General features: G+C 39.1%; 1 protein-coding gene across 13 annotated transcripts in view; it reads right to left on the bottom strand.

Annotated features, from left to right (window-relative positions):
* ARID1B (AT-rich interaction domain 1B) overlaps positions 1–12,262 on the bottom strand; it is a 404,857-nt gene that overhangs the window by 35,396 nt on the left and 357,199 nt on the right. For 11 of the 13 annotated variants that reach the window (XM_073337737.1, XM_073337740.1, XM_073337738.1 and 8 more), the window contains 3 exons: positions 9,139–9,248; positions 8,233–8,391; positions 1,059–1,268 (listed from right to left, as the gene is read on the bottom strand). In XM_073337737.1, coding sequence (XP_073193838.1) covers positions 1,059–1,268; positions 8,233–8,391; positions 9,139–9,248 — 479 coding nt within the window. The remainder of the gene's footprint in view (positions 1–1,058; positions 1,269–8,232; positions 8,392–9,138; positions 9,249–12,262) is intronic. The other 2 variants (XM_073337744.1, XM_073337749.1) reach the window with 1 other exon arrangement.

Genomic DNA, 12,262 nt, shown 5'->3' with positions numbered 1-12,262 from the left:
GGGGAAAAACATACTACATAAGAAAGAGACAGCAAGGCAAAAAGAAGGTTTTGAATCCCAAATCCAATAATGCTACTACTTAATATTTAGCATCTACTCTAGTGCTTTACCCTTTCAAAGTGCTCCACAAACATTAAAGGATCAACCCGGCTCTAAAGACACGAATGGGATTGAACTTAAATAAGTTAATGTTCACAGCACCTGTGTGAGTCAGGCAACTATTACTAACCCCAAGTCGCACGTGGGAAAAGGAACCTCACATTCTCTCACCTGTGACATCACAGGCCTCATATTTACTCTTGGTGGGAAAGACAAGGTTCAATGCAGCAAACTGTATCTCTGACTTCTATGTCTTTTTTATTTGCAGCCCCTTCCACAGTCTACCTTCCTGTCTTTCGGTTAGGTTTCCCCATTATTTATTATTATTGTATTTATATAGATTTAGACAGTGCCAAACATGTGGTAGGTATTTTCCAAACAGAGGAAAACACAAGTCCCTTCCCGGCTGAGTGTACAATCTAAACACACAGAGGGAAGAATGGTTTGGGACAGACATTGCTTGCACATTAAATATTCCTGCCACTTCCTAAGAGATTTGAACTGACTTTTCCTAGAGGCATTTTCCTGTCTGAGATGGATGGATTTCAGGCTCTCTCTTTTCTTCCATCTCTAGAATAGCTGTTTTCCATCACCTGTTTTGATCTTCTTCCATGTTTCTAACCCTTCTCTTTAATCCAATGGCCTTCTCTTCTGATTCTCTCTTAGCACTACTAGAGTCCCCTTGATCAGACAGCAGCCTAAGCTCCCTTGACACTCGGCAATTTAGAGCCACACTGTGCACTATGAGAGCACTTGTGCAGCCCAAAATGAACCTCAGGACTTGTTTACATAAACACTGAGTTCATGGCAAGCTGGAGTGTAAATCTACCACAAACCGAGTGCCTGTGTGGACCTTGCCTTCAACCCTGGGCCCACGCCACTTCCCGCACCTTCATCCACCTTCATTCCCGCGCCTTCATCCCATGCCACTTCCCACGCCTTCATGCACTTCTGCTCACCTGTGCTAAACCTCCGATCTCTTTGACACAGACATAAAGCCTGAACAGGTCCAGTGGCTTCTTGCCTACAGCCGGCAGACTGGCCACAGGCGTGCCCCTTTCTTCCATGAAGGTGAGGTATCGATCCACCCACATCTTGCGCTCTGGCTCACTTCCCAGCTCATAGACTTTTGTGATCTTTTCTCCAGTTGTGGTGGAGGAACTTGATTTCTAGAGCACAAAATGAAAAAAAATAGAGTTGGGGGAAGGGTGGGAAGGGAAAGGAAAAGAAAGTAAGATACTCACAACATTGAAGAAGAGAAGATGTCAAACAAACTAAAGCTGTCACACAACAGTCAGGAATGAAGGCTACTAGTTCTGGCACAAACAGTACATTCTGTCCATATACTGCAAGTTACATGATTTTAAATAAAGGGCCCAAACTCCCCATTTTCATTATTTTCTTATGTTTCTTTCATTGATCTGAGCTTTGGATCCCAGAAGGCAAGTTTCTGATGATGCCTCAAGTCATTTAAAAAATAATATCTAGTTTTTATATAGTGCTTTTCATCCGCAGATCTCAAAGCGCTTTACAATTTTAAATTAAGCTACATTAAAATCAGCCTCTTTTGAACAACTTGTAATAATACAAAGAACACCCTGAAAGAAAGAAAGCACTAAAATGCTCCATCAGAAGAGGAATTCTGAAGAAACAGCTTAGAGCAGAAGCTAGGACGACCAACCTTCTTTGGGAGCAGGGTTGGAATTGGGCAGAGGTAGGTGATTATGTCTTACCTACTCTTCCCCTCATGGCTGGCTAAAAAAAAACAAACCGCAGAAGAGGGAACCAACTGTCATTTTCTCATACCAGCCAATTTGAGTACTGGTCATGAGTAACCACTCTCTTCACTTGCAAACGTGAAAGAGAACCACAGAGTATAGCCATCACATGTATTCAGCGTGTGCAGAAAGAGCATACATAGCACACTGATGAAAATTAGGGCTATAAACAGAAGCAGAGCCCCTTCCAAGTAGCTGGGCCAGGCAATGGGAAAATCCACAAAAGTGGAGGGTGGGAGGAAAATTAGTTCTCCCTCTGTTGAGTAGTAGGAATGGAACCATTATGTGGTTACTCCTCTAATTTGACCTCATCCTCCTCCCCTTGTAAGGAAGGGAAGGGAGAGGAAACAGCTGGTGGATCTGTGTAGAAGTGCATCCACCAGCCTGCCCTGGACCCGTTCACCACACCTTTGCTACGCAAGCAGAGACCCTTGTGTGCTGGGCTCTGTGACTCACAGGGATTGCACCCCACTCATGTGTAGCTCTCTCAGTAGTGTCCCCCTTCCACACAGGATAAGTGCTCTGGGTTCTGCTGCAAGAGGGCCCTCTGCCCCTACAGAAGAGGGGAGATGATTTGCCCCCTAGTGAACTTGGTGTTATTCAGAATTAGACATGATCAGGACATTTGAACACAAAGGTATGTGGGAAGGAGATATTCACATGACATCATGGAGAAGGAAATGTATTCTGTATATATAACATATCAGAGGTGTGGCCCCGGCTGAGGTAAACATTCCACCTATCCTTGTCCACCCACTGCCCTTCCCCTTCTTAACTTTTCTCTATTTTTTTTTTTTTTTGCCTTGTAGGGTAAAATATTTTAAAATAAGCAAAAAAAGTTTTGGACTGATCAGCTCTAAACAAAATTCCCAAATGTACTTTGGGATGAGTACAGAACGAGCTCCCTGTTGATCACAGGGTTCTGAACGGGGCTTGGCACTATGGCACGATGCAACATGTAATGTGGAGACACGCAGCTTCCAATAACTTTAGCCTGTTGATTACTGTGGTGTTCAGAAAGCCAACGGCAGCTCACATAAAGCATTGCCACCAATCACCTTGTACACTTTGGTCTGGAAAATCTGAAGAGCTCCAAATCTCACTCTGGTCTCTGCCTGAAACTTGACAATGTTGGGGAAGAGCCAGGAGGGAAGAGAATCAGAGCCAAGAGGATGTGACCCTGCAGTTCCATTGTTGTTGTTATTTCCAGTGAATGGATATTAATTTTAATTAAATAAATAGCCTCCTGAAAAGCTCCCCATTTTGCTAACTGAATTTCTAATTTCTTCAGTTGTAATCCTCCCTACTGATATGTATGTAATATTATCTTTCACATTTTGAAATTAGGAGGTGCAATATTGAATTCAGTGAACCAAATTCAGCTGTGCTGCAACTCTCCTGGAAGTCAATGGAGCCAAGGCTGAATGTGGTTTACCGGTTTTAAATGGAGGGAGGTGTGTGCACTGGCATAAGCCCCATGGATTAGGCTGTGAAAGGACAAATTTAATGATTCTGTATGTAGTTGTGATATCAGTTCTGTAACTGAAATTGCTTCATCCCACGCATTTAGGAGCATTTTGCTTTTAAACAGTATTTAAGCAGTAATCTTTTTACTTCAAAGATTATTAAAATGGAAAGGAAAATTAAAAAAAGAGGATGGACAGTAAGTGGACAAGTCATAATCCTAAATATTTTATTCTCAAATAGGAACCTAGGGATGAGCATATAACACTGAATAGCAGAGCAGAGTGGAGCTACAGTGCTACCCACTTAAGTGAAGAACAAAATGATTCTACCTTTTACCAGCATTAATTTCACAGTCTCACATTTGTGATGTCACAGACATCATTATCTATATTCTAGGCAGGAACTACAAGGTTTTATATAGCAAATTTTATCTCCACTTACATCTAATGTAGGAGGTAATAAACTAGTTTCTATTACGCTTTTATACAAGTTCACCAGTAGAAGAATTTTCAGGCTTAAAATTCAAATGAAAAGTTTTACACTGTAAAATTCTTCTTCTTTTAAACCAGTATCACTGCAAAATGGCAACTGGTTTACAGTCTTTCATACTGGGCTTATACTATCTCTATAGTATATCCCACCAAAACACATCAAATTATGTTGCTCTTCTGTAACATGACAGCAGACTCCAAAATGACAGTATAATCTGAAAACTTTTGAAAGTTTGCAGAAGGTAAGAAGTGCTTCTCACTCTGTAATTTTCTTTTAAAACAAAACATTAATCTTTGAAGAATGCACTGGGGGAAAACAACACCCTTTTCCCAAAGTAAATGTTTTTTTTTCTCTTCTGAACTTTGTGCAAAATGACAGATTTTACACAAGCTTGTTCACACACTAACACAAACTGCAGTCCTGTTTGGCCAGATTCAGCCTAGAGCAGGTAAGTTTTAAACCTTAGAAAATAGGGATTTATTACAGCATAACTACTGACTAACTTAATTAAAATGGGAGCACCAAGCAATATTGGAATAATAACAATTATCCTACATTTTTCTTTGTGAGTGCATTTATGGTCTGATTAAAATAACCAAGAGGGTTTAGGCAAGTTTGTCACACCTCGCTCTATCACAGGGATTGGCAACCTTTGGCACGCCGCCCGTCAGGGAAATCCGCTGCTGGGCCGGGCTGGTTTGTTTACCCGCAGCATCGGCAGGTTCGGCCAGTTGCAGCTCCCACTGGCCGTGGTTCACCGTTCCAGGCCAATGGGGGCTGTGGGAAGCGGTGACCAGCACATCTCTTGCCCCACGCCGCTTCCCGCAGCCTCCATTGGCCTGGAGTGGCGAACCGCGGCCAGCGGGAGCCGCGATCGGCCGAACCTGCAGACGCTAAGGTAAACAAGCCATCCCGGCCCACCAGCAGATTTCCCTGACGGGCTGCATGCCAAAGGTTGCCGATCCCTGCTCTGTCACCTTGCTTCAATTCCCCTGTAACCAATGTTCCCTCTAATTTTTGACAGTCCATGCGTGAAAAAAATTTCTTCTGTGCAAATTGTTGTGCATGCAGTGTTTTGCAGTGGGCGTGGGGTTTAGGATATGTGTGTGTGCACACACCCGCACAGCTTAGAGGGAACAGTGCCTATAACCCTAACCTCTGCTACTCTAGCCCCAGGACCTTCCTGTGGAGAGATCCTGTCATGCCAAAGTGGGTGGTGGCTTTTGAAACAAGATGAGAAGAAGCAAACTCATTTCCATATTTAATTTGTATATTATTTATATCACGCCAAAACATACACTGATGCCTCCTCATAGAACAATAATCTACCACATCTCCTATGGTAAATCTGCAAGAATCCTTCAGGCAATCCAAGGTATCTGCTTGATAGTTCATTGTCTCCTCCAACAATTCCTTTCAGATTTTAGCTGCAGGTAGTTATGTCTGTTTGCATCTGTGTATGTGTGTGTAAAACACAGCCTGAAAATCCCACTTTAAGAGTTTCTTAATATTTATATAATAATAAAGACCTATTTTGATTATATACCCACATGCACACGCACGCACACACACAGAGTACACATACAGTCAAAACTGCGCATGGCTGAAATCTCAAAAGACTGCTTGCAAAAGACTCCTTCGTGCTTTCAAGAGACAATGCACAGTCATGGAGATTTTTATTGATTGCCTGAAGGATTCCACAGATTGCAAATCTCTCACTGAAAGCACTGTTGGAAAAACGTACCATTCAACTATCTCTACTGTAATATGGGTACATAGATACATACAGTGAACAGTTTCAGAGCATTTTAAGGGGGTTCATAACCCTACTGTTTTAATTTGTGTCAATGACCCTGCTCACAGTCTCTCTCATATTGAGACACTCACATATTTTCATATTCTATTTTAATGAATTTTTAAGCCATTTTATTCTTTACATAACTGATTACAGTATAGCAATGCCACTGTAACTATCCAGGTGGAGCATCCCACAATGTATATCATTATACAGTCCCTTCTCTGCATCTTCTCCCTCCGCACTTGCATAAAGGAATCACTGAACAAAATGACCCACTCTGCTGGTGCAGGGGTTCTGCAAAGCTAACCACAGACCATGCTCCCCCTTGCCCACACTCACTCCTGGAGCCAAGAACTCTATCAGAACCTTAGCACTTGGATAATCTGATGAATAAATTAGCCAGCACAGGCTATTTTCATATATCACTGGGAAGAATGGGGAATCCCAATAATAATTTCAATCAAAGTCAGACTAGTGTTGTCAATATCAGCTGTAAACAAAGTTATCCAACAGTCTGGCCTCCACAGATAAAAAGATATCAGCTGGTTGACATTTCTTATTTTTCTATAATTCTGTAGTTCTCCAAACCAGCACCACTCTAGTCACTCGAACTATGTATTGAGAAGCTAACTGAAGTTATGGAATCATTGCTAAGAACTCTGAACAGGAGGTGTAACATTGCATTTGAAGAGAGGGGAATGTGGAATAGGAGGTTTAACCTGAAAGCAAAACCATAAAGCATTCCACATCCTTCACACATATATTCTAATTGTCTTTGTTAATTTTAAGTGGGAACAAAACATATATGCTCACGATGGTCCCTGTGGTTTATTAACAAATTATTAAAATGAGCTCAGGAATGCACATTCACTGGACAAAATATTTTCCAATCTTCCAGAAAAGAAAAAGTGAAACATTAAAAAAAAAGAAAAGAAAATTTCCCATTACCAGTTTATAGCATTGTCCATTCAGAAATTTTATTAAAATTAAGACAGGATGGGACCTGGAGGGCGTAAAGAACACCAGCTGCCTTCTGAGACTCAAAGTCAATGTCATATGGACATCAAAATTAAGGTGGTGCATTTCATCCCTATACTTCCCCTGTTCTCCCCTGCAGAGCTTATACTTGCTACATACCTCCTCAGGCCTTTTAAGGTGAAATTCACACCAGTGCAGAGGGAATGCACAAGAACTCTAAAAATCCACTTGAGCCTATTAAATGTGGTTCAGAAGGACTTGTATGGACCCTCTACACTAGCAAGAATGTCACCCTCCATGAAGAAAGCTGTCTCTGCAGATAAAATGCCATGAGCTTAACTACTTTCTCAGAGGAACAAAAAGTTAGTAACTCTGAATTGCCATGTGAAGTCTATAAACATTTTTGGGGACAACTTTAATGTCTGGTCTATCTGCTGCAACAAGATAATAGTGATTAATAACATTCCCTGTCTTGGATGTTATACTTTCAGGCTCTGGATTGGTAGACTTTTTCCCCTCTCCAAATTGCTTTCGCCTTGAGTTGCGCTCTTCAATTTATCTTGTGAAAACTAAGGCATTACTGAAGACTAGCTGCAAAGTTAACTATGCATTAAAATTGAAAAAGAGCATTATATTTCATATATAACTATAATATAGTATTTTGCTTGAGTGAAGTTATATTTTAAATAAAAGAATGACATATACTTTCCTAGTTTAAGAAATAAGCCAAAAATGGTCAAATGGATATTAGATCCCCATATATGCTTATATTTGCATACTTTTTTTTTGTATTTTTTTGCTCTATGCATCTCACCTGGAAATGATAGTTAATTTAAATGTTATGTCTCATGCTGTTCTGGATCCAGATTCTTCTGCATAACCTGTTTCTAGTGTGAGTACACATTGTTCATCTAAAAAAGGAGCTTTCTAAAAATATACATGCATTAACTTTTTCACCAACCTTTTGGTTCATTTTAACTAACTGAGTGAAACAAATCACAACCGATATTATTTCAGATTGTGCCCTGAGAATTTAAAGTTCTACAAATGAAATTTGGAAATAAAAATGTTTCAGAACTGTAAATGACAGACTTGTCTGAGGTGCCTTTTGTGGTGCAGAACGTGTAATCCATATTGTGCCTGTTCTTACTACCCATAGAGAGGAAAATATTTGTTTTTTTTAAAATAGTAATACTTAATGAACAGTGGGACAAACAATGAAGTCAGTTGTGTGAAGGAGTTTGGACCCAATAAAAGAAATGGAATGTCCTTATCAACACAATTGGCATGCTCTGTAAGCTGATGCATTATGGGAAGGATGCTTTCTTCACAACAACTGTTGTATTACCAGACAGTAAACTTACACGATGCACTCAATTTTACTTTTTTTATTACTACTGGGTCAAATTTTGCCCTCTGATAGGCATGCTCAGGTCCCACAGAAGCCAAGACAGTGGGAGTTGTACGCATGTATCTGAGAGCTGAATTTGGCCCTATTATTATAAAGAAAGAAAATCCTTTAGTGGATAAATTATGAAGAAAAAGAATTTATAAAACAAACAAGCAAGCATTAAAATATAATTAATTACAAAAAAAACCAAAAAAACCAGAGCCACTTACAGGGCTTGATGGAGTCTTTGGCCAGCCTGGGCTGCTAATGCTATCACTTTCATCTCCATGAAATGAGGAGATGCTAGCAGAGCTTGGGGACATTGGGGAAGGGACTGGCAGGTTGCCTGGGGTTGGGGGCTGAGAAATACCCTGAGAGCTGTAGCTATCCTGTGGTAGAGGAATAAAAAAAAAATAATATGACAAAGGCAGGGCAAACTTTATTAAAAACAAAAACAAAAAAAATACATCCAGTTTAACAGACTGACCAATTCTTTTTATATATAAAATATATATATATAAACAGAGAGAGACATACAGAAAACACACACATATAGAAATATATATATATATATAAAGGTATTAAAACAACATTGTTAATTAGTATAATTTGGAAAGTTTGCTGGATGCTTGGCTAAAGTCACTAAGCCACCATGCTTACTTCAAGCTCAAATGGAATGCTAAGCATGGGTTTCCCCTTATGAAAGAAAGAAAAAAAAGCTGTTCACCTTATTTTATCAAATAAGGCAGGAAAGCAAAATATTAACGTATGTTGCTGCTGCAGAGGCGGCCAAAACAGGAAGCTATAACTGAAGGCAGAGAAAAATGGCTGCAAGTATTGAAACCAGGCAAGACCCTCCTTTCCCACCCACCTGGCTTAGCCAAATCCCCACACAACTGATTGAGTGGGTTGCTTTGCCCCCGCGAGTTAAAATGCCATAAGAACTAGTAACTTTCAGATCCACACAATGGAGGAAAAAATAAGAAAGAAAAGAAAAGAAAAGAAACAGAATGCACATGAATGGAAAAGGCATGCAGGAAAGAATAAAAGAGGGTAGGCCAAAACCAGAGAATGGAGGACAACATAGCGGACTTCTGCTGGGCCAAACCAACACCACGTGCAGAGGAAGGAAATACCTTTGACTTGCTCTCGGGCTGTGGGGGTCCTTCTTCTTTGCCATCTGCTTTGAGAGGAAGGGGCAGTTTGGACTCACCAGGTGTCATCATATCTGCAAGACCCATAGGTGCTAATCAAAAACAGGAGAAAGAGTTTAGCATGATAGGTTTGGCTTTACAAGAAAATGCTTCCTGCTGTCAAAAACTGATGGTATATGAAGCACAGGTCTTCCACCTTCCTCTCTCCTCCTTTTATTATAGCACCTGGAAATCTGGAAGTCTCTTAGATTTAAGCAGACAAAAAAACAAAGGGGGGAAAAAACCAACTATCACACTGCAAAATCATTTTACAAAGTATAAATAAAATTTTAATGCTGCTGACAAGTTTGTGTCTATAACAAGATTGGGCTGGTATATAGTAAGAAGATGACAATCTTCTTTGGAAACAGTTACATCTTTCACTTTATCTAGAGCAGAACATAAGCCAAAACTGTTTGAAAAATTGATCTCTGTGTTAATGCTGGGAAAAGGGTGAAAATTCGAGTCATACTCCTGTTTGATTTGGTGGCTAGCAGATCATGTTGCTATTTCTCTCCACTATCTGCAGTTTGAACTCCATGGTTATGTGAGTTTTTTTATTTAAGGTACTAAAAGCCTTGGGGTTCCGACACATTCATCTCCCAACTACTGAATCACACATCTATAAAATCAGCTCTAAGGGAGAAATGGGCATTCAACTTTTCTCTCCTGCAGAAGCCAGGTGGGACAACAGGTGAGTACTCAGACTACATGTTCAGATAATACTTACACAGACACCTTGTTGGGGTGTTGTGAACGTTAGTTAATTTTTGTTCAGTGTTTGAAGACGCAAGTGGTAAGTATATTTTTACTAATATGCATTTCTAATGCATTTCTAATATGAATGCAAGAAAAGATTCTGAGGTAAAAATACATACAATACGTGACAGAGCAGATTCTGAGAGATGACATGTCATCAAATCAATGCAAATAGCCAAAGAACAATTGCTAGACACTGCCTGATCACTATGTGCACAGCATTCACTAAAAATTGGGACCGTCTATAAGACAACCATTTTATTTTTAGAGATTCAAGATAAGCAAAAGGGGGAAGGACAGATAAAAAGGTGCGGCAAGAAAGTGGAGGAATTAGATTTGCAAAATGTACAAATTATAAGAATTAGAAAAGCAACATTCTTTAAATAAAATAACATTAACCTGATGGTTGTTGGACCAGATTGCTTTTCTGCAAATGGCAACGCTGGCTAGTTAGCACACGCACAGCATAAAAAACTGAGGGGGGATATTGGCCGGGGACAGAAGCTTTAAAAAATACTTCACAGATTGCCCACTACAAAACGATTATTGCACATATTCATGTATTACTATGTTTTAGAAAATAATTAGTTTTAATTATAGCAGTCAGAGAGCAAGCAGGACTCTGGCGAATAAGCTGGCAAGCTTTGCAGTGCTAATTTGCTAATACCTTTAGCATCACTGCAGGTTGAGATTATGGGTCTGCCAAAAAATCTACCCAACCATGTGAGTTTACAACTGTATGCTTAATATTCTGTGTGGAACTACTGGTCTTTTTCATGGGCATGTTTTCTTGTTTTTTTTTCAAAGCATATTTGTAGCCCAATCAATCCCTTAAAGACATCACAACACAGAAATCATAATTGAGACACTTTAAAAAATTACTTGCAATACTTAGAGACTTTAAGAACTGGAACAAAAAGCCTTTTTTAAATGATGCAGCTGCAGCCAAAATCTATTGAGATCAGCTAAAAACGCTGTTATTTTTATGAATGTGTGTGAAACCTCAACAAAACAACCAAGCAATATTATGCTGAGAAGCCTGTCTGTATTAAACATCTGATTTGTATGCAGTATTGCTCGTAACTCCCTTGAAAGAACAGGGCATTTTGTGACCAATATGAGTTGAGGACCAGTAACTTGACACTTTTATTTTTTTAATCCTACATATTTTTAAAATAAGTTTGTTTCCCTAAAACAACATCATCACCACCACCAAAAAACCCCCAAACAAACTAAAGAACAGAAAACCCACATTTATGTAAGAAAGCATAAAATGTGCTCCTATAATTTGGTTCCAAACTGACATAATGTTTCAGAATTTCATGTTATAGAAGCTGAAAACAGAAAGTAAACTTTTAGTTTAATACCAAACCAAACATGTTCCCAAAAATTATTTTGGAGAGGTGGTAAAATCAGCTAAGCACTAACCACATTTCTGCAGCGGAACATCATATGACTAAATCCTTCTTTTTATAAATTATTTGATATTCTTTTCTTGTAATTCTGTTTATATCAGAGGTTACTATTATGAATCGTGTTTTTGAAGGGTTATAAATTAATAGTTTAATAAAAAGACAAATGACCCAAGTCTGCAACTTACCACTGTATTAGCCATTTTTAAAATTCACTAAAAAAATCAAATAATTATTTTGGATGGTAAATTATTTTGAACTTTTCTGATTTTGTCTGCTTTGCAGTGTACTTAAAGACAATTCCACACATGCTGGTAACAGGGATTGTCAGGAGCTGAAGACAACTATGAAAAACTTTTTATTTAATAAAGTGCTCAGAAAAGTGGTTAACAATCTTTGTTCTATGTTTATTATTGTTTCATCTACCTTGCAATGGGAACTGCAAGGGCTTTGCTATGTTCATTGTAAGACTGTCTAGTTTTCTTGTAGATTCTGTAAGTACTTCCCCATCCTCTGCTGAAATGCTGTTTCATAACTTCTTGCAAGAATACTCCCCAGTGATTTGCAACAGACATCCCTTCACTTTCTAGTGCAATGTCACACTAGGGGCATTCTTTTGACCCTTTTCCAAGCAGTGGGAGAACATCACTGTCACAAAACTCCGCTAAATTAAGACATCAACCCTTTCTATATATACACTAATAATCCTGCATGTGAAGTGCAGACCAAAAGATAAAAAGTAAAATAGAGGATAACAGGGAAATTTGTGACTCAAAAAAAGTATTGTAGTGTTCTGTGAACAGGTTTCTAGTTCTAGCCTCTCGCTTTATTATAAGAATATAAGAGCTAGAATGATTTCGTAAAGCGAGTATGAATTAGCTATTCTACACTGAATT

The sequence above is a fragment of the Lepidochelys kempii genome, chromosome 3 (genome assembly GCF_965140265.1).
Source record: "Lepidochelys kempii isolate rLepKem1 chromosome 3, rLepKem1.hap2, whole genome shotgun sequence".
In the NCBI taxonomy this organism is placed as follows: domain Eukaryota; kingdom Metazoa; phylum Chordata; order Testudines; family Cheloniidae; genus Lepidochelys; species Lepidochelys kempii.
Note: the sequence above shows the minus strand (reverse complement) of the source record. Positions and strands in the feature narration are given on the sequence as shown.